Genomic DNA, 22,725 nt, shown 5'->3' with positions numbered 1-22,725 from the left:
CACAGAAACCAGAAGAGGGCGACTGAATCTCTGCAGCTGAAGTTACAGGCAGTTGTGAGGCTATCTAGTTGTAGGGGCTGGGACCAAACACCAGTCCCTGTAAGAGCAACAAGGGACACCTCTCCTGCCCCAATTTCTCTCTCTCTCTCTCTCTCTCTCTCTCTCTCTCTCTCTCTGTCCCCCCACCCCCCTGGCTTTTTGAGACAGGGTCTCTCTAGGTAGTCCTGGGTTGTCCTGGAACTTACTATGTAGCTCAGGCAGCTCTCAAGCTCACAGAGATCCGCACCCCACCCCACCCCTGCCTCCCAAGTACTGGGATTAGAGGTGTGTGCCACCATGCCTTCCAGTCTTCACCATTCTCACGTGTGTACGAAGGTAGCACGTTGGTATTTTTAATTGGCAATCGCCTCACTTTTATACTGAGGATCCTGTGCATACATATGTGTTCGGTTGGGTGCGTGTGCCAGAACTTCTGTATAGAGGGGAGGGGCAGAGCGTTGCTGTCTTTCTCTCTGCTAGGCTCCTCCTGGCTAGGCTGGCTGCCCAGGGAGCCCAGATCATGCCCGGCTCCTAGAGCAGGGGTTCCGGGAATGAGCCACCATGCCAGCGTTCTTCATGGCTGCAAGGGACCAGACCCTAGGTCCTCACGCTTTCTTTACCCATGGGTCTATTCCCCATCCCCGGGCACCTTTCCCTTGCTTATTTATCACCTGTACCTTCTTCTATGAAGTGTCTGTTTGAAATTATTTTTTTAAGCCGCTGATTTTTTTTAACCTTAATTTGTTTATTGATTATTTGGATATTTCACATAATGCGCCCCAATTCCATGTACTTCCCGGTCCTCTCAATTCCACCCTCCCTCCCAGAGAAACACCCCCTCAAAAATTAAGAAAAAAAAAAAGAACAAAAAGAAGTAAATAAAAATACAAAATCCAAGCCAGGTGGTAGTAGCACATGCCTTTGATCCCAGCACCCAGAAGGCAGAGGCAGGTGGATTTCTTAGGCCAGCCTGGTTTACCAAGAGAGTCCCAGGACAGCCAGGGATACGTAGAGAAGCCCTGTCTGGAAACCCCAAAAAGAAAAAAGAAAAAGGGGCTGGTGAGATGGCTCAGTGGGTAAGAGCACCCGACTGGTTTTCCGAAGGTCCGGAGTTCAAATCCCAGCAACCACATGGTGGTTCACAACCACCCGTAATGAGATCTGATGCCCTCTTCTGGTGCGTCTAAAGACAGCTACAGTGTACTTACATATAATAAATAAATAAATAAATCTTCAAACATTTCTTTAAAAAAAAAAAAAGAGCCCGGGCAGTGGTGGCGCACACCTTTAACCCCAGCACTTAAGAGGCAGAGGCAGGCAGATTTCTGAGTTCAAGGCCAGCCTGGTCTACAGAGAGAGTTCCAGGACAGCCAGGGATGCACAGAGAAACCCTGTCTCGAAAAAACAAACAAACAAGCAAACAAACAAACAGAGCCCTAGCTGCTCTTCCAGAAGATCCAGATTCAATTCCCACCACTCACGCGGTGGCTGGGCATCTGATGATCTCTTCTTGTCTCCTCAGGTAACAGGCATGCACATGGCACACAGGTACACATACAGACAAGACAGCTGCACACATAAAAATAATAAATAAATAAGACAATTATAATTAAATCAACCTGTTATTCTGTCATTCAAAGTTGGGTTTCATTATCAGTGTTAAACCAAATCAGAACCAGTTTCCCACAGCCCGCAACTCACAAGGCTCTCTACCCCTCAATCACATTCAGCTACTTAACAGTCTGCATCTCATGAGTCGCTTAAAAAAGCCATTTCTGGGCAGGAGAGACGGCTCAGCGGTGGAGGGCACTGGCTATTCTTCCTGAGGACCTAGGTTCAATTCCCAGGTCCCACGTGGCAGCTCACAACAATCTATAATGGGATCTGATGCCCTCTTCATATATGCAAAAAGAGCAGTCATACACATAAAATACATAAATAAGTCAGTCATTTCTAAGCTATAGGATCATGCTAAAGGATGCTTTAGAAACAGCTGTAGAAGGAATAGAAGGTACAAAGTGAAGACAGACTGGTCCACAACACAAAGTGCTGTTTGCCCATCCGCTAGTAGGGTTCTGTGTTCTCTCTCTCTCTCTCTCTCTCTCTCTCTCTCTCTCTCAAGATTTATTTATTTATTATATATAAGTACACTGTAGCTTCAGACACACCAGAAGAGGGCATCCAGTCTTGTTACAGATGGTTGTGAGCCACCATGTGGTTGCTGGGATTTGAACTCAGGACCTTCGGAAGAGTAGTCGGTGCTCTTACCTGCTGAGCCATCTCACCAGCCCCAGTTCTGTGTTTTCTATTCATTTATGTGTTTATTTACTTACTTGTGAGAACGCATCCCACAGATCCCCTGCTGGCCTCAAACCCGCTGTGTAGCTGAGGACAATGTTGTACTGGCTCACCGGCTTCAACCCCACAAGAGTGTCTTTCAACACAGCAAGAAGCACATGGATGCTTTTTCTTTGGAACACACATTTGTACAGGCTTTTTGATAAGGAATCTAGCTATACCTGTTAAACTTAAACTGTACGTTTCTGGGGCTGGAGGGATGGCGCAGTGGTTGAGAGGCCATGCTGCTCTTGCAGAGGACCTGAGTTTGGTTCCCAGCATGTATGTACATGCCTCTAGCTCCAGAGGTTCTGATGCCCTCTCTGCCCTGCTTTGGCACGAGGACACACACACAGAGAGACACAGAGAGAGACAGAGACAGAGAGACAGAGAGACACAGAGAGAGACAGGGAGAAACAGGAATAGGAATAAAATAATGTAACTCTTTCAAGTTACTTTCCCAGTAGTAATGCTATTAATAAGTGCAAAGGATTTTATGAACAATTCCTTCAAATTCCTGTCCATCTAAAACTAAGGATTTTGTGGTGAGAATAAGAGCCCAGCAGGTAGGTCAGGCCTTCAGGTCAGAATCCTCTCCCTTCCCTCATGCATCAGTTCTGCTCGCATGCCCCTCCCCCTTTAAGCCTTCCAGGTCAGCCAAGTGTGGTGGTGAAGGCGCACGTCTTCAATCCCAGCACTGGGAGGCAGAGGCAGGGGGATCTCTGAGTTAAAGGCCAGCCTGGTCTACAAAGTGAGTTCCAGGACAGCCAGGACCACACAGTATATGTGTGTGTGTGTGTGTGTGTGTGTGTGTGTGTGTGTGTGTGTGTGTGTGTGTGTGTGCGTGTGTGTGTGTGTGTGTGTGTGCGTGCGTGCGTGTGAGTGTGTGTGTGTGTGTGTGTGTGTGTGTGTGTGTGTGCGTGTGTGCGAGTGCTTAAGCAGGCCAGAGAGGGCCTCAGATCCTCCAGAGCTGGAGCCATGAAGGTGCTGGGAACCAAACGTGGGTCTTCTGCAGCCCTAGAAGTGTACACTTTTTAAAAAATATCTTTCCCTGGTTTTTGTTTTGCTTTTGTTGTTTTTTATTATTTATTTTATGTATATGAATACACTGTTGCTGCCTGCAGAGGGCATCCGATCCCATTACAGATGGTTGTGAGCCACCATGTGGTTGCTGGGAATTGAACTCAGGACTCAGAGCAGTCAGTGCCCTTAACCGCTGAGCCATCTCTCCAGCCCCTACATTTTAAACCAACAAGCTCTCCTCTGAATTCCACTCACATGCTGTAGCAGGAATAGATGGGCACGCACACAGACAGACAGACAGACAGACAGACAGACAGACAGAGAAACACACACACTAAATACAAGAAGGTAATTTTTTTATATATAATTTCCACTATTAAGAGCACAGTGGTGCATGCCTGAAATCCCAGTACTGTAGAGGATTACATTTTCCAAATCAGACATAGCAGGACCTTGTCTCTAAAATGTTTGTTTCCAGATCTAAAATCAACCAAAATGCACACAGAGGAGGCATGAGAACCAAGCCACAAAACACAGGTTATTTGTCCTCCAACACAAGTCACCTTGGGAAACAGCACTGATTCCTTTGTTAAAGCAAAGTTTGGACGCCACTTGACATATATCCACAGGCAGATTCGGGGACATATAGAAAAGTTATTATTATTATTATTATTATTATTATTATTATTATTATTACTTTTTTTTTTTACTGTCACACCACAGTTGGTTAAAACAACACCCGGGATCTCTGATTTATCTACTGTGGTGTGTGTGTGTGTGTGTGTGTGTGTGTGTCGCGGAGGTTGGGGGGATCCAAACAGAGTTTCTCCGTGTACTCCTGGCTGTCTGGGAACTGGCCCTAAAGACCAGGCTGGCCTCGAACTCACAGAGGTTGGCCTGCCTCTGCCTCCAGAGTGCCGAGATTAAAGGTGTGCTGCCGCCTGGCTCTTCAATCTTTGGATCTTCGCCTTTCACCCTTTTGCCCCCAGAGAAAGAGCGAACTTCTCTGGCTGGAGTTGCTTTGCTTTGGTGCAGACACTCCTGGCTCCCTCATGCAAGCGTGTGGAAGCTTCCCGGAAAGTGGGTTTAGATGGCTGTGGGAAGCCCTTAGGGCATGTATGTGGATGAGAGAAAATAGGAAGGAAGAGCTGAGCAGAAGCCAGGGGTAGGTAAGTAAAAATAGCTGCAAAGACGATGGATTAGCCACGCACCTTTCTCCTGGTCTGTGGATAAGTAAACCGCGCAGGGCAGAGCAGAGGTTATGCTGGGCCTATGCGCGCCCTCTGGTGGTTACGACAAGAATGGCTTCAATGGATGGAAAAGGGATGGTGAGGTCATTTGTCTCTGGGAAGCCAGCATCCCTGAGGTCAAACTACCGAGGGAGGCAAGAGCAAACAAGAAGTGGGCCCACGAGAGGGAAGCGTTTCACTTTCATCGGGAAATTGCGCTATAATTAAATCTCTGTAAATGTTGCCCACGTTATATTTAAAATAGAGAAAGCAGAGCTGACCATATGGCTCAGCGGGTAAAGGTGCTGAACGCCCAATTTCCGGCACCTGAGCTTGACCCCAGAATCACATATGTACCAGACTTGTCTCAGTATCTGATTCTGTTTATTGGAATTATATTTAGGGGTTTTGGTTTTTTGAATTTTATTTATTTTGCTTTTTGTTACTGCTTTTGAGTTCCTGTCTCTATGTGGCCATGGTTGGCCTCGAACTCACTATGATATGCCTGCCTCTGCCTCACAAGAATCAAGGCATGAGTAACCACTCCAGGCAGCGGTTAGATTTTATTGTTTCTGAACATATCTGTACATCACCCTTTACTATGAAATCCAGTTAGTTTTGCTTTTGAGACAAAACCTCTCTATGTGTCCCTGGCTGACCTGGAAATCACTCTGTAGACCAGGCTGGCCTTGAACTTTCAGATATCTGCCTGCCTCTGCCTCCTGAGGGCTGGAATTAATGACATGTGCCACCACACCTGACTTGAGATCTTTTCACACAGTATTATTATATTATTATATTATTATATTTGTGTGTCTCTCAGCACTTTGAAACAACTGTTCCAGGGGTTTCTAGTCGCTGTTGTTAATAAAAGATGGCTATGGGCCTAATTGCCATTTCTTTGTGTGTGAACTGAATTTTCATTTGGACCAGATAGTTTTCTGTTATGGAGAGCTACTTAGTATATTACAGACTGTTTTCAGACTCCATGGCTGCTTCTCCCGGCTCACTGTATCCCAACTGTGGCAAGGAGAAATGAAAGTAGCATTGCCAATTAGCCCCAGAAAGGCAAATACCATCAGCAGTTGAGAATTTCAGTTTCTGTGGCACACTTTCTCTATAAAAGAGGTCACAGGGACGTCAGAGACAGACCGACCTATATGAGAACCTATCTCAAAAAGACAAATACATAAATTAGATCAAATTAAAGGGTCCCTGGGCTGGAGAGACGGCACAGCGGTTAAGAGCACTGGCTGTTGCTCTTCCAAAGAAAGGACCAGGTGTTCAATTCCCAGCAACTACACGGCAGCTCCCAACTGTCTGTAACTCCAGTTCCAGGGATCTGACACCCTCACACAGGTATACATGCAAGCAAAGCACTGATGCACGTAAGAAATAAACTTCTATTTAAAAAAAAAATTAGGCTGGGCGTGGTGGCACACGCCTTTAATCCCAGCACTCAGGAGGCAGAGGCAGGCAGATTTCTGAGTTCGAGGCCAGCCTGGTCTACAAAGTGAGTTCCAGGACAGCCAGGGCTACACAGAGAAACCCTGTCTCAAAAAACCAAAAATAAATAAATAAATAAATAAATAAATAAATACGGAGCTGGAGAGATGGCTCTGAGGTTAAGAGCACTAACTGCTTTTCTGAAGGTCCTGAGTTCAAATCCCAGCAGCCACATAGTGGCTCACAACCATCTGTAATGAGATCTGACTCCCTCTTCTGGAGTGTCAGAAGACAGCTACAGTGTACTTACATATAATAAATAAATCTTTTTTAAAAATTAAAGGCTTAAAAAAAAACAAAAAGGGCTGGAGAGATGGCTCAGTGGTTAAGAGCACCGACTGCTCTTCCAAAGGTCCTGAGTTCAAATCCCAGCAACCACATGGTGGCTTGCAACCATCTGTAACAAAAAATCTGATGCCCTCTTCTGGAGTGTCTGAAAACAGCTACAGTGTGCTTACATATAATAAATAAATAAATATTAAAAAAATTAAAGGCTCCTTAAGGATATAATAGTGAAAACATCAAGAAACACTGAGCTAAGATGAATATTTGAGTGGAGTTAGCTAATTTGGGAAATGGAGGTGTGGAAGAAAGAACTAGAAGGAGGGGGAAGGGAGAAGGAGGAGGAGGAGGAACAAGAGGAAAGGATGGAATCTTCAGGAAGGGGCCAGTAAAGGAAGACTCTGGGGCCTGGCAATGGTGGCACACACTCACCTTTGATCCCAGAACTCAGGAGGCAGAGGCAGAAGAATCTCTGTGAGTTCAAGGCCATCTGGGTCTACACTGTGAGTTCAAGGACAGCCAGGGCTACACAGAGAAACCCTGTCTCGAAAAACACAACCTAAAGGCTAAGAAAGTCTCTCTCACACAGCAGGTAGCATATAGGAGACACACATACATATATGCACACTTACACTCATGCACAACACACAAGCGCAGAGCTCACAGAAAGATACCTGCCGAGCACAGAGCAGACCCCTTGAAGGCTAGGGGATCAAGTGCTGTTGGTGGCCTGGGGTGGGCCTTCTTTCCCAATTTTAAGCAAAGAAACAGAGGCTGACAGGCCCATGGTTTTGGGTAGACAGGTTCAAGGCCACCCTTGATCATACCTGGCCAGCCTAGACCAGTTAGTCGGACGGGGTGGCTGTTGGCAAGAGAAAAAGCCCACCAGGCATCTGTCTCTGTCAGGAGGGTGAAGACAAAATTAGAGGTTTGACATCTTCATCATACATCGGTCTGCCTGTCAGGAGTCTGTCTAACTCCTAGTTCTTCGGAAGCTGAGGCAGTCAACTACCTTGTCATTATGGTAAGACATGAGCAAATGCCCCTTCCCCCAGGATGTCAGTCACCCCAGCTGGGGAGAGGCAGTTTCTTCCCCGTTTTTTCATTTCCTCCAAGATCATAGGTAACACTAGAGGCTCCCTGGGTTCTTTCCATTGTAAACTAGAATCCTTAGCAGGAAGCTGGTAAAGGTCAACAGACTGATTAGCATGTCAGTGACAGGGGGAGGTTGGAATATTGCAGGTCCAGAGTCACATTTTCTTGGGATATCATTGGCTCCTCCCACTGCCCTCCTCTCTTGCTGATCTTTTGTGACCATTGGGTAAATTCTTTGGCATGGATGAACAGAGCCCCAGTGTCCAGCAGTCAAGAACTGTTTCTTTTGTCCTTCCTGTAGTGGTCTCTCCTCAGAGTGTTTCCTGTGACGTCTCTTAAGTACTTCAAGAGAAACAAGAAGGGGCTGGAGAGATGGCTCAGCGGTTAAGAGCACTGACTGCTCTTCCAAAGGTCCTGAGTTCAAATTCCAGCAACCACATGGTGGCTCACAACCATCCTTAACGACATCTGACTCCCTCTTCTGGAGTGTCTGAAGACAGCTACAGTGTACTTACATATAATAAATAAATAAATAAATAAATAAATAAATAAATAAATAAATCTTTAAGAGAGAGAGAGAGAGAGAGAGAGAGAGAGAGAGAGAGAGAGAGAGAGAAACAAGAGAAACAGCAGCTTTGCTGAAATCACGTGCCAGGCGGCCTGACTCAGAGGCACCATGGAGTCCAGGAAACGTCGGCCTGTACTGTTCACATTCTCCAGCTGATCTTTCCCCTCCGACATCAAGCGGGCTGTACTGAGTGGGTGGTGCACACATACAATGGCTGAAGGTCCCAACGGAAGGACCAAGAGAGATCGTGAAGCCATCCGGGACTACATAGTGAGACTCTACATCATAAACAAAAGACAAACGAGTGGGCTAGAGATGGGGCTCGGTGAGTAGAACACTAACCCAGCATGGAGAAATAACCAGGACTGCATAAACCAGGCATGATGGCATGCAGCTGTGCTCCCTGCTCTCGGGGAGGATCGGTCAGTGCTATCCTGGGCTACAGAGCAAGTCTGAGGCCAGCCTGAGCTATATGAGATGCTGCCCCAAAGAGCTTTTTTAAAAATGTAGCTACTAGAAAACTCTAACAACTTGCCCTCAGAGACAAGCTCATTCATGTTTTGTTCTTATTATCTCAGAATATAATGATTCTGGGATGAGCATAGTGGCACACACCTTTGACCTCAGCGCTCTTGGGCCAGAGGCAGGCAGATCTCTGAGTTCAAGGCCAGCCTGAGCCGTGCAGTGAGACACTTCTTAAAAGCAAAGCAAAACAAATGAAAAACAGAAAGAAAGAAAGAAAGAAAGAAAGAAAGAAAGAAAGAAAGAAAGAAAGAAAGAAAGAAAGAAAAACATTCTGTCAGCAAAGTAGCTCAGTGGTAGAGCACTTGCCTAGCCTGTGCCAAGACCCTGCCTGGATGCCATCTGTCTCAGGGCTTCCATTACTGTGAAGAGACACCATGACCAAGGCATCTCTCTCTCTCTCTCTCTATCTCTATCTCTCTCTCTCTTTTAATTTATTTATGTATTATATGTTAAGTACACTGTAGTTGTCTTCAGACACCCCAGTAGAGGGCGTCAGATCTCATTACGGATGGTTGTGAGCCACCATGTGGTTGCTGGGATTTGAACTCAGGACCTTCAGAAGAGCAGTCAGTGCTCTTAACCACTGAACCATCTCTCCAGCTCCAAGGCAACTCTTATAAAGGACAACATTTAATTGCCATGCTTCCTGCTATGACGATAATGAACTAAACCTCTGAACCTGTAAGCTGACCACACTTTGGTCATGGTGTCTCTTCACAGCAATGGAAACCCTGACTAGGACAGACGTTGGTACCAGGGACTGGAGTATTGTTGTGCTAGGCCTTTTGTTTGGAGGAATGTGGATCTGGGGACTTTGGATTTGGAAAGCAGTGGAATGCTTTAAGTGGGGCTTAATGGAGCATCCTAGTAGGAGTATGGACGACTTGTATACTGGGGATGATTTGAACTGCACAGACCTGGCCCAAGAGGTCCCGATGGAGAATTTCAGTATGCTGCCTAGAGACTTCTGGTGATATTTGGTGAAGACTGTGACTGATTTTTGCCCGTCTGAAGAGTCTACCTGAGGCTAAGGTAAAGAGATTTACATTAATTGCATTGACAAAGGAAGTCTCCGAAAAGCACAGAGCACTTTGTCCTCTGGTTTAGTCTCATGAAGAGAGTTTTGATCAAGCATAGCAAACTTAAAAAGAAAAAATACAAAAATGTATGGCTCAAGTAATAACAAAGGGGCATTTGGAAGTAAAATGGAGTTAAATCCTATGTTCAATGATATTAAACAGAATTAAGGGAGTGGCGATCACTGGGCAAGATCCTACCCAGCTTAGCTTATTGTTTATGCTTTTGCAGTTGAACAAAGGATAGTTCTATCGTGTTAGGTGCTATTATTATCTGGTTATTGTTTTCATTTGGACTTTTAATCTGGCCTGAACTACAATTCAGAAATGGAGGGCACACCTGTGATCCAGATAGTTTATTTTTTTAGATTTATTTATGTACATGAGTACACTGTAGCTGTCTTCAGACGCACCAGAAGAGGGCATCGGATCCCATTACAGAATGTTGTAAGCCACCGTGTGGCTGCTGGGAATTGAACTCAGGACCTCTGGAAGAGCAGAGTTCTTAACCACTGAGCCATCTCTCCAGCTCCATGTGATCCAGACCTTGAGGCTGGGAGACACAGGCTTCTGATCCGGATCTTGAGGAATAGTAGCCATGAGAAGCTTCGGTCCAGGCAAGGTGGCACACACCTTTAATCCCAGGAGACAGAGGCAGGCAGATCTCTGAGTTCAGATCAACTTCCAAGTAGAGAAAAGCTTATGTCTGGGATGGTGGTGGGCATCTTTAATCTGGACCATACCTTCTGCTGCAGGCCCACATAAGGACAGTGGAAGGAAGATTCTTCTTCACCTGCTTGTACACGCTTGCCAGCACATCCGTTGGAAGCTGCTTCTTCAGGATCCCAGCTTATACAGAAGGGCAGCTGCAACACCAGCCTCGTGGGACCTCGAAGGACGGAGCAGCTTCCCATTCACGGCTGCCCATTGTTGGGTTACCTGGACTGCAGACTGTAAGTCATCTCTAGCACTGCCCAAAGTGTGTGTGTCAGAGAGAGACAGGGACAGAGTGACAGAGTATGTGTGCACATTGTGCTTCATTTTCAGAGACTGGGAAGAAACCCCAGAGGAAGTGACATTTGAGTTATACAAAACTTTGTTTGGCCGGTGCACACGGACCCACCCAAACTGCGGCATCTGATGGAACAGAGCCCAGGAAGCTTGGAAGAAAATGTTTGTAGTCACTCATCTTCCATTTGCTTCTCTAGATCCTGTCTTCATTTTCCTGCCCTGACCTGTGTCCTGCAAGGTGCTGTACCAAGAGACTGCACTGCTCTGCCATTTCCAGTTGGGTCCAGCCAGTGTCAGGCAGTAGGAGATTCAGGACCCATGTGGGCTGGCCCCCAGTTGCCTCCACTCTAAGGGTTGGTGTGTTCTTCCACTGAAACCTTCAACGCTTGTACGGTGTCCTCCCCCACCTTCTCCCTCTCGTCCAGGTAACAGCGTCAGCCTTAGGGAAGGTCAGGTCTCGAGCAATCTCTTGCTTTTCCTAAACTCTGCCTGCATCTTTGTAAAGCTTTGTAATGCTCCGATGTTAAGCTCTTCCAGATTCTCGACTTTCTTCACAAGCCCTCTGCCTCCCACCAGGGCCCTGCCTGATGCTGTGTGTGATTAACGACTTTGAGTTCAGAGGAGCTGGAGTGTGACCAGTCAGAGGAAGTGGAACAGCTGGAGGGAGGGCTTGTCTTCACTGCCCAGGAGCGAGTCCCGGAGAGACAGGGAGCCTAGGAGACGTGTAGACCAAGAAAGACACACTTTTAAAAGACCAGTTTGGTAGTGGCATACAAAATGGTTTAAACAACGGAGAAGGGGAAACAATCAGAGTTAGACTACAAGAAGATAACAGTTGCTATCAGATTGGCAAAGATCCGGAGCTTAGCCAGCTCGAAGCATGGGAAGACACAACACCCTCAGAGCACCTGTAAATTAACCGACCTCTTAGGAATACCACTGATGCCAATATCCTGGGTGCTCGGAGCCTGTTGAGGCAGGGATTTCAGTCCTAGGCTTTGGCCTACAACTAGAACGGCACAACCCTGAGTCGTCTGTACACACAGATATTCCATGATAACTTTTGCTTCTCTGAGACAAGAGTTTCTCTGGGTAGCCCTGGGTGAACGGGAACTTGCTCTGTGGGTCAGGCTGGCCTTGAACTCAGATCGGCCTGCCTCTGCCTCAGAGTGCTGGGATTAAAGGTGCATGCTATCACACGCAGCTTGTTGACAACTTTAATATTCCTTAGATGCTGATGAAGTGAATCATAGGTTCCCCTTGTAAAACCATGGTTAACATCACTTGTTATTTAGTGTACCCGTAGGAAAGGGGCAGGATAGTATATGTGCTTCCACTGGGAAGAAAAGGCTATTCAGGGTTTATAATGTAGAGGCAAGAAGAAAACTGATAGTGAAAGTGACTTGTCTTCAAATACACAAAGGTCCAAGGTCAAGCAGGGAGATTAATTTTTCCCTAATCCTCTTGTATTTCCCTTTCCCCCTTTTCCTGTGTGTATATGGCTGTTTTGCCTGCACCTGAGCCTCTGCACACTTACAGGCAGTGCCCAGAGAGGCCAAAAGAGGAGGTCACATTCGGCCAGGGGCTGGAGTTAGTTTGTTAACTGCCATGTGGGCGCTGTGAAGGATGTTAACGGTGAGGTTTGCCGAGTCACGGGCATAGGCTGTGAAACAGGTGGCATGAAGACCAGGTGTCTCTCAGGGAGGCACAGAGGACCCTGAACAGTAGGGAAAGCTAAGATAGCCAGCACCGATTATGGTTCAAACTGTCTTGTCTATTACAACTTGCTGCTTTGTGGCCAAGCGTAGTGGTATATGCTTGTGATATCAATACTGGGGAGGTCGAGGCAGGGAGATGAAGAGTTCCAGCCTAGCCTGGGCTACATACAACCCTGTCTGAAGGACAAACAAAACAAATGACAGATCTCTAAGACCTAAGGGATTTCAAGGCAATTTGTATTTACTTAGTGGACTCGGTGGGAGCTCACTTGTGCCTGCCTATGTTAAGGGCAGAGGTATATTCCTCTTTTGACCTTTAGGTTTTTTGTTGGGGTCTCTCGGGGCCTGGAGTCTACCTCTGGGCTATACTGGGGGGGGGGCAGGGAGCCCCCTGACTCTCCTGTCTCTGCCTCCCTGACGAAGATCAAGATTACACAGCAAGCCCTCTGACCGCTTGCTGGGGCAACCTGGTTGTGGCTCTCTGTTGTATAGATAGTGTGGCTCTTTTTCTTGTATGCGCGTCTGTTTAGCTTTTTTTCTATACCATATTCGTCCTTAAATACAACTCTGGGAAGTTTCTGGGAAAGGGGTTGAGGGTGTTACTAGAGAAGGAGATGGCTCTGATGTCTGTTAGGAACAAACTGCTCTGGTCCAGGCCATTCAAGCAGCCAACCCAGATGTATCTGGACAAGGGGTTCCGGATGCGGAGGCTGACTGCCTTAATTGTTCCCTGGGAAATTCCAGCCAACTCATGATGATGATGAAGTTATGCCAGGAAATATTTGAAGCAGGAAATGTTTTGGAGAAGCCTGAAGCTTTAGTAGTTAAGAGAATTGAATATATGCCGGGCGTGGTGGCCCACGCCTTTAATCCCAGCACTCGGGAGGCAGAGGCAGGTGGATTTCTGAGTTCGAAGCCAGCCTTGTCTACAGAGTGAGTTCCAGGACAGCCAGGGCTACACAGAGAAACCCTGTCTCGAAAAAAAAAAAGAGAATTGAATATGCCAAGGAAAGGGAACACTGGACCTGGGTCACTAAAGACAGGAATGTCCAGAGACTTCAAGGGACAAGATAGAAGAAATAGCTGGGTCTACTGGACCACTGAGCAATGGTGAAAGCCCCCATGAGGGGAGAGCTCTAATAATACAAAGCTTGATCCAGAAATATTATTGGGCAAAATTGGAAGATATACATATAATGACATAAAGGGGTGGGCAGAAGAGTTGGGACCTTGGTGGGGGGGCAGGGCTGTTGGATTAGTGAACTGACCTTCTTGGAGAGATGGGAACACACTGATCTGAGCCCCTGGTGTTGCCTGCCCAAGGAAACTAGGGTACCCATTCTAAGAGCTAGAATTCAGGCTTGTGAGGGAGCCCTGGGAGAAGCTGCAAGGGGAATTAATATTGCACATGGAAGAGTTTGAAAAGTAACATTTGGATGAGTTCAATAAATTGGAGGAAGAGATCCTACAAATTTAGGCAAGTTAAAAACATTAACGTCACCCTGACCTGCTAGCACTTTGTTCTTCCGCTAATGTTGTAACCACAAGCTTATGCCTGGATGACCTGTGATACGGGGGCTTTTCGGGGAGTTAAGAGTTAACGTCTAACTTGCTTTATAGAGACTGAATTGTGACTTTATGTGTGTGCTGTGCTTTTCGGTGACATAGTTACACGGGGGTTTTCAGGAAAAACAATGGGTCTGAGGAAAATAATGAAAAGGCTTTTGATTATGAATTATTACTTAACAAGGAAGTGTGTAGCCAATAAAAGACTGAGATGCACTCAGAGAGAGAAAACCGTGAAAGCTGCTTCTGAGCGCAGCTTCAGGACGAGTCACCCATCAGCTGGCACCTGCATCCTTGCCTGAGACTGATTTCATGCCAATTCAATCCTACCATTTTTTTTTTACTTATGCAGATATATGATTTTATTTACTTTTGTATATGTGTAAGAGAAAGGGGTCTTACTATATAGCCTATGTTGGTAGTACACGTATGTACCACCATACCTAGTTCATGTTTTCACTTTTAAAAATCTATATATCTTTCCAATTCCAGAAGGTGTTAATTCCATTTTCTTTGCTTTCACTGAGGAGTCATTCCTGTTAGATTTTCTTGCTCCATAAGCCTTTCTCAAAACTCTCGGTGACAGCCGCCATAATCCCATACCCCAGCACTCTGTATGTCTGACAGGACCATGTGGACAATGCCACGTTCTGCTGCCATCTCAAGCAATAGTTGGGCCCCTTGGACATGGCTGCAGCAGCCTCTGCATGCCTGTTCAAAGGCTTCTGTCTGGGCTTAGATATCTTCCGCGTGTTGTCTCTGTTGAGCTGTTCAGCGGCTTGCACCTCCCACTGAGGGTAACCCTCCTCGGTTATGTAAGTCCAACTTACTCCGCATCACAGTAGCAAATCTCCAATCCTACCATTTTTAAGACCCTCCAATGACTGAGGCTGGTCCTCGGCCACCACCGAGCCATCTCAGCCCCAGCACTCTAATTACTGACTCATTTTCTCCTTATTTTGGTTTTTCAAGATAAGATTTCTTTGTGTAAGAAACCCTGTCTCAGGCGGGCATGGTGGCACACGCCTTTAATCCCAGCACTTGGGAGGCAGAGGCAGGTGGATTTCTGAATTCGAAGCCAGCCTGGTCAACAGAGTGAGTTCCAGGACAGCCTGGGCTTCAAAGAGAAACCCTGTCTCAAAAACAAAAAAAGAAACCCTGTCTCAAAAAAAACAAAAGATTTCTCTGTGTAGCCCGGGATGTCCTAGAACTTGCTCTGTAGATCAGACTGACCTTGAATTCAGAGCTCTACCTGCCTCTGCCTCCCAAGTGCTGGGATTAAAGGCGTGTGTCACCACTGGCGGCTCCCAATATTTTTAACTTTTATTCTTGTTTTTTTTTTTCCCCCTAGTGATAATGGAGATCAAATGCCAGAATTAACCAACACCAGAATTTCTCTAAATGTAGTGAGTAGTTGCAGGGCCCTTAGCGTATGCTACTGGTGTGTTGCTTCCTGCAGTGATCAGCTGACTGACCGACTCTGACGAAAACACTGCTCCGTGCATCCCTCTCCTGTTGCTATCCTTTTAAGTAACTGACGTTTCTCCTTAGTAGATGCTGCACATCCTGAAACTATTAGCATTCCCTTCCACAGCTAGTGGGTAAGGGGAAGAAACTCTGGCTCTTTTCTGACTCAGGAACAGTGCTGTCGTCTGAGGCCACCCAGGCCCCTTCCTATACTTATTGACATCCTGTCAGTCCATTTTCCCAAGAAGCTACTGTAAGTCCTCTTCTGGAGACAGTATATATATATATATAGATATATCAAACATAAGGCATTAAAGGCATATTAAAACCTAAAACAGTCACGTCCTAAAATGAACTCCCAGGCTAGATACAGGGAGATACACCTGCAACCTCATTACTGAGGGACAGCCAAGTGTATCTTTGCGACAGCAAGTGCCAGAGTTGGGGCTACACAGTGAGACCACTCTCAAAAGCAAATCAAAGCAAAAAACGTAAATGCTGCAAGTAATACTGCTGGAGTGGTTTCTGGAGGGGAACAAGGCGGTAAGAGAGGGTGTTAGGGAACTTCACTCAGCACACTGACCTCTGGATGACCGCTAGCCGCATGGCTATGACGGGCAACTTAATGTGGCCTGTGCTTAGCTCTCTTCCCAGTTCAGTGCTATTGAGTGTGTTGTAGAGATGGGGCACCACGGGGAGTGAAGCCTCAGGCTCCAAATCCCAGCCTTCAGGAGGCTGAGTTCTGAGGCCAGCCTACAGAGTGAGTCCCAGGTTAACATGGGCTAGGATGGGGGCTCACCTTTAAAACAAACAAAAAAAAAACAAAACAAAACACAAAGATGAGTCCACACCTACTTTCCAATTCCAGCAGCACATCACATGAGCGGTGACCTGATGCCACCTGTTTTCTCACATGAACATGGTGAGAATAGAAATGGCCTTGTAGCTCTTGAGGGAAAAGAAACATGAGCAGGGTGTGGTGCAGATGCTTAGAGGTAGAGACAGGGGCATCTCTGTGAGTTCCAGTGGTGTATAGTGACCCCATGTCTCGACAAGGAAGACGGAGGGAGGGGAGCTGGCCACTTTAACCGTTTCAGTCTTACAGCTAGCTGGCTCCTACACCTCTTGGAGGCCATTCAAAACTTCAGCCCTAACACAACACTGGATTCCAGAGGTTCAGGAAGGAGTCTTCATAGCCTTGCTGAAAAAGACACAGAACAAACCTTTAGTGGGAGGAAAACAGCCGTTAATGGAGCTTTTATGGGCCTACTTCTTCCATTTAAACCGTCCGCTAATGGAATTCTCCGGACATCCTTATTATTTATTGAAGACCCACTTTATCACTCCCTGTGATCAACGGTAAGAACAGCAAATCCCTCAAAGCTCCTCCATTCTCCCCCTAATTCTTCACGCTGTCATACTCAAAGGGAGGCAGGGGAAGGCCAAACCAGCAAAAGTCTGTTACACTGCTATGAATTTAATAGGACTCACAGGAGGGGAGTTTCAACAATTTCTAACCCCTATCACCGCAAACATAAGACAATATCAGGTAAACCGAATGGGACATCACACTGAGTGTGGCCAGTGCTCAATCCCACTGGATGTCTCTCTCCTCTTCAGGAAGAATACTCCAGTTTGGGGAGGCCACGTTTCGGGCCAGCCAGTTGAAATCATCAACCTGGTCCCAGTTATTTTTGCTCCTATCTAAACCGGAGTCCTGGAAGTCCTTGTCGATCCCCGGGTAGCTCCAGGTGTAAGGGGCAAACTGGATGCCGCTGCAGTCCTCCACGATAGCCCTGCTGGTCACTTGCAAGAAGACGCGCGTGTCTTTGGTAGTGTGCACACGGAGCTGCTGGCAAGCCACAGCCAGGACGCAATCTCGACAATCCTCCAGAAACACAGAGGTGGTCACTGGGCCGCAGAGCACCTTGCAGCCGCGGGCCTTCGCAAGCCGCAAGGTGTTGGGATTGCCACACAGTTTGACAGTGCAGTTGGTCAGGTCGCTCAAAAGGACGTCGCGCTGGTGCAGCTCTTCAGCTCTCTTCTCCAGGTCTTGGGACTCCAGGTTGGAGAAGCCACAGGCCCAGCTGGCCCCGGGAGCTCCCTCCTCCTCCTTGGTCACCGGTGGAGAAGGGGCCGCCGAGGCGACGGGTGCGGCGTCTACCTGGGCGGTCCCCGCAGCATCCTTCTTCCGTGCCTTGAAGGCGAAGCGCTTCTTGGGCTGCAACTCCTGGCGACGTTCCGTTAGGACAGCCTGCAGCTGCGCCAACGCCGCCTGGCCCTGCCGCAGGTCGTAGGCGGCGAGGAAGAGCACCGAGTCGTTCAGGAGCTTCCGCAGGCCCTGGAGCCGGTTGGCCGCCTCTTCCAGCCGCTCCGCCGACGCCTCGCCCCGCAGCAGCTCCTCGACCGCTGCGCGCTCCCGGGCGAAGGCGGCGGCGAAGAAGCCGCTCTTCTCCTCCTCCACCTCCTGGTCCTGCCGCTTCTGCTTGCGTCTCTCCACCTCTATCTGCCTCTCCTGTTCGCGCCTCTGAAGTCGCTCGGGCACCAGGCTCAGGTCCCGCGGGGAGCCAGCGGCAGCGTCGGCCAGAGCCATGGAGCAGTCCACACCCTCCATCTTGACTCCAGGCTTCCTCCCCCGCCGCCTTGCCTCCGAGCGCTCGCTCTCCGCGCGAGGCCTCCCACCAACGCGCGCTGTGATTGGCCAGCTGCGGTGACGTCAGCTCCCTCCATATTCTCCTCGCCTATTGGTTTCTTCGCGTTGGAGGGGCGGGAAGGAGGGCGGGGCCGGCTGACAGGAGGGGGTGGGGAGACAAAGGTCCTGGTGGATGGGTGGGGTGGGAGGCAGTCGGGTGAAGCTTTTTTTTTTTTTTTTTTTTTCTTCTTAAAGGGGCAGGACTTATATCCGGGATTGTGGGGTGAGTTGCAGCAGCGGCAGCTGCACATGTGGGTTTGTTTATAAGAACAAGGTTAGAAACTCGCAGGCCTCCCCCTCCCCCCAGCTCCTCCCTGCTACCCCCTTACAGGCCGGAGATCTGCTGCAGGGTGGTGGGGAGGAATCTGTGCTTGTGGTGTTGTGGGGGACAGGTAGTGCGAGAAAGATGGAGGGGGGGGTTATTGCACCTCCCGGACCGCGTCGGAGGAAGCTGCAGCTGGAACAGCTGGCCAGGGAACCGCTTGCATGCCTCTGGGTTTTTTTCTTTCTTTCTCTCTCTCTCTTTTTTTTTCCCTTTCCCTTTTCCCTTCCATCACCTCTTTGCTCAGCCGGTCCCTGCCGCCCCGGTAACCCTCATCCTTCCTGCCCTCCCCCATCCACTGCAGCTCGGCGCGGCCTGGGGGCGTCTGGGTCCCCGTGGGCAGTTACTGGGGCGGGAAGAAAGCGCAAATCACCGCTATGGGAAAGACTGGGTTCCTCGCTGGAGCGGGCTCCGGGGTTCCTGGGGGAGTCTAAAAACAGATTATTTTTTTTAATGGCCAATTGCTGCAGTCGGAGGGGGGGCGGGGGAGGATGACATGCCACCCCCACCGTCTTGCTCCCTGACGCGGTGGCAGCCACTCCCTGCGCAGCTGGCAACCGCTGGCCGCGCGGGGCTAAGACCCTCAGCCGGAGCGCCTCGCTTCTCCCTATAGGGCCGGCGGTCTTTAGGAAGGCGATGGGGAAACGGTACATTATTTCTAGAGGTGGTGGGAGGGATTTGTCACCGGAAGTGAACGAGCCTAGCCTAAAGTCCAGACCAACCCGAGGTGCGAGTGGGCAGCCAAGACCGTGCAGTCCCTGGCAGAAGCCCAAGGCGGCGGCCGCCGAGGACTCGGGTGGCATCCTCGCGTGCTGCCTTCAGCCACCGTGCCTTCTGGACTCGGTGGCCCATACAGTTCTCGGTTTCAGCCCCATCTCCGCCCTTGTTGCCAACCTCCATTTTTGTTCTTTTAATTGGGATTTTTTTAACTGCCCAAAATACTCATTTGAAAATTTACCAATATGCCTGCGTTTTCCTGCAGATAAAGATGGGAGGAAACGAGAGCCATTCAATTAAGTTGGCATTAAGACTTGAGTTGCAAGCCTCACGTCCCATTTGCCTCCTTTCCTAACCATAAAAAAAAAAAAAAAATCCAAACCTCAAGCACAAAATCTTGATTGAAGAGAAAGCATTACACTACAGAATCAAAGACAAGTGTCACTGGGTGGCAAATTCTTTCCTAGGTGGAGGGTTGGAGTGGGAGATCACATGTTACTGTGTTCTTGTCTGTATACCTGCTGTAACAGAGCGCCGATGAGGGGGGCGGTCGGTGGTCACTTATGCAGGCTCCTTATTTTCGTCAGTTTTGTTTCCTGGGCAAGCTAGATGAGGCTCTTGTTTTCTACTTTTTGAAAGCACTTTTATTTCACAAAAGTATGAATTTTGGACTCTTGAAACACAGCTGATGACTTTGTTCAGGTCCCCGAAAGGAATGTAAGAGCCGCTTTCTTTCCTGAAAGATAGATTTTTTTTTTTTTAGATTTATTTATTTGTCTTTTATGTATATGAGTATTTCCTGTGCGGTCGATGCATGTGCTCCACGATGCAGTATGCGGTGTTTCTGGAGACCAGAAGAGGGCGTCAGATCACTGGAACTGGAGTAGACAGGTAGTTGTGGCTGCTCTGTGGGTGGAAGGAATTCAGGTCCTATAAAAGAGCATAGGTGCTAACCATCGAGCCGTCTCTCCAGATGAAAAATAGATTTAACCTATGGAGATTAAACGAAAACTGATTTGCTATAGGAAATAGCAACGACCCCTCATTGGCTTTGCTTTAGTTTCCCAGTATCGGAGCCTGCTCCATTCTAATTAAGAAAGTTTCAGGGCATCAGATGCATGCCTTTAATCCCAGCACGGAGTTCAAGGCTAACCTGGTCTACAGAGCTTGATCCAGGACAGTCAGGCTACACAGAGAAACTCTTCAACCCTCCCACCCCCCATCCCAAAGTTAGTTGGTAAAAGGTTTCTTGAGCTTGGAGTTTGGACTGTAAGCTGTTGTGAGACTATCAGTGGTTTTTAGTGTAGGCTATTTGCAAAGTAGAAGCCAGTGTTACCAGCCCTTTCAAGATTATGTTTCTGCTTAAGGAGAGGTTTTTGCAGCGTCTGCTTGACATGAAGGTGCTGAAAATTGTCTGTTGTTTAGCCTAACGTTTAAGCATCAAAGGACAAAAGATGGAGGGTCCCACAGTTGACTCCATTGGGAAAGCTTTTTTTTATTATTATTAAAGAAGTGTGAGGCATGAGAACGGTGGCTGTGAGGTGGCCTTGGTGGGCTGGGTGATTGTTTTCTATCCCCAGGCTGGAGTAGGCGAGCCAAGGCAGGTGTCAAGCTATGTGTCTGGTTTCTGAGTTCAAAACCACAGGCAGGTTGTTAACTGCTGACCGTTTGCCAGACCATGTTACTTTCTCTTCCTAACATTTGAGGGCAGTGAGTTGAGATGCGTCCTTGACAGGATGGTCCTGGCTCCGCAAAGGTAAGTACCCACCGTGATGGGAGGACGGGAGGCATGCAGAGGGCAGCAGCATTAAGTGCAGCTCTCAGGGCAAGGCTGACGGATCTTGCAGACAGCTTGCAAAGTGAAAGGATAGAACAGCTATGAGTTTTAATGTTTTATTTGGTTTGATTTATGGGGGCAGTATGGACACACCACACCACGGGAGTGGAGGTCAGAGGACAGCTTCCAGGAGTTTCTCTCTTCTACCTTTATGTGGGCTCAGGCTCTAGGCAAACACTTGACCAGTTCAGCATTCCCATCTGTCCACTTTTTGTTGTTGTTTTTTTTGTGACAGGGTTTCTCTGTGTAGCCCTGGCTGTCCTGGAACTCACTCTGTAGACCAGGCTGGCCTCGAACTCAGAAATCTGCCTGCCTCTGCCTCCCAAGTGCTGGGATTAAAGGTGTGCACCAACCACGCCCGGCCTGTCTGTCCAACCTTAACTTATATTTAACAATGGTTTGTATATTTTATGGTTCTCTGTATTGGGTTTGACTTTTTTTTTTTTAAAGTTTTATGTGCTTTGCTGATTGGCCTTACATGTATGTCTATGTGAGGGTGTCTTATTCCCTAGAACTGAAGTTACAGATAGGTGTGAGCTGCCATGTATGCTCTGGGAATTAAACCTGGGTCTCTGGAAGAGCAGCCAGTGCTCTTAACCACTGAACCATCTCTCCAGCACCCAAGGGTTTTCTGTCTTTCTCTCTTTCTTTTTTATCTTCCTATATGAGTAATTGGCCTGCGTGTATGTGCACCATGTGAGCTCAGTACCCACAGGAAGAGAGCCTTGAACCCCCTGAAACTGGAGTTACATACGGTTGTGAGGCACCACGTGGATGATGGGAATTGAACATCTATAAGGATGCTCTAGCCACCGAGCCATCTTTCCAATTCCTACATGATGTTATAATGCCTTAACAGTGAACCTTAAACCAAGCTTTGGTGGTTCATGCTTGTAATCCCGGCACTCAGGAGGCTGAAGCAGTAGGATCAAGAATTCCAGGCTAGCCGGGCGTGGTAGCACACACCTTTAATCCCAGCACTCGGGAGGCAGAGGCAGATGGATTTCTGAGTTCAAGGCCAGCCACCTGGTCTACAAAGTGAGTTCCAGGACAGCCAGGGCTATACAGAGAAACCCTATCTTAAAAAACAAAAAAAGAATTCCAGGCTAGCTTGGGCGATATAGAGATCCTATCTCTTAAAGAAGGAGAAGGATTAGGATTCTCATCTTCGTAGTTAGATGCCCCAGGAAATCAGTGAATGGGGAAAGCATTTAAATGAAAGAAGCCTTGGTCTGGGCCCGGACAGCTCAGGAATGAGGCCCCTTGCTGTTCAGTGGGCTTTCTCGGAGTTGTTGGGCAGATGGCAGAAGCCAGCTGCACCTAGGCAGATATGAGCCCTGTTTTGTAGTGGTTGGTTGCCAGAGGGAAGCGGTCACCTGTTTACCTCTCAGCAAGCAAGCTAGGAGCATGCCTGGGTTGTGACGCGTTCACTGAGGGAACCTAGTCCTCTCTTATCAGAGGGTAGGCCAATCTTCCTACCACTAATGCTAACATTTCTGGTACAAAGACAGCTGTGAGGGCATGTCCTGTTCTTCAAAGGGACCGTCCTTATACGGGAAAGCAGCTGCTTTTCCTCGGCCCCCACTCCTGGCTGCCTCCTCCCCCTCAACACGATGTCTGCTAAGGAGTTTCCTCCATTGTGCCTCGGGCAGACGTTGCTCAGGTTCTTATCTGCTGCCTGCTTATCAGAGCTAACTGTGCTAGGGGTGGTGAGA

At 48.0% G+C, this 22,725-nt stretch overlaps 2 protein-coding genes across 3 annotated transcripts in view; one reads left to right on the top strand and one right to left on the bottom strand.

The window, feature by feature from the left end:
• Nucleotides 1–16,282: 16,282 nt before the first annotated feature.
• Tbcc (tubulin-specific chaperone C) lies at nucleotides 16,283–18,125 on the bottom strand. Its single transcript, NM_178385.3, has one exon. The coding sequence runs from the start codon at nucleotides 18,054–18,056 to the stop codon at nucleotides 17,031–17,033; it is 1,026 nt and encodes a 341-aa protein (NP_848472.2). The 5' UTR covers nucleotides 18,057–18,125; the 3' UTR covers nucleotides 16,283–17,030.
• A 178-nt stretch (nucleotides 18,126–18,303) lies between these two features.
• Nucleotides 18,304–22,725, top strand: part of Bicral (BRD4 interacting chromatin remodeling complex associated protein like) — a 92,327-nt gene continuing 87,905 nt past the window's right edge. Inside the window, exon 1 of one of the 2 annotated variants that reach the window (XM_011246345.3) lies at nucleotides 18,304–20,064. In XM_011246345.3, the coding sequence (XP_011244647.1) occupies nucleotides 19,984–20,064 (81 nt within the window). In that variant the 5' untranslated portion in view covers nucleotides 18,304–19,983. The remainder of the gene's footprint in view (nucleotides 20,065–22,725) is intronic. The other variant, XM_006523976.4, reaches the window with a different exon arrangement.

This window comes from Mus musculus, chromosome 17 (assembly GCF_000001635.26).
Source record: "Mus musculus strain C57BL/6J chromosome 17, GRCm38.p6 C57BL/6J".
NCBI classification, from domain to species: Eukaryota; Metazoa; Chordata; class Mammalia; order Rodentia; family Muridae; genus Mus; species Mus musculus.
Note: the sequence above shows the minus strand (reverse complement) of the source record. Positions and strands in the feature narration are given on the sequence as shown.

Excerpts from the sequence above, each read along its gene's own strand:
- Tbcc (NM_178385.3), bottom strand. The coding sequence starts at position 18,056 with ATGGAGGGTGTGGACTGCTCCATGGCTCTGGCCGACGCTGCCGCTGGC.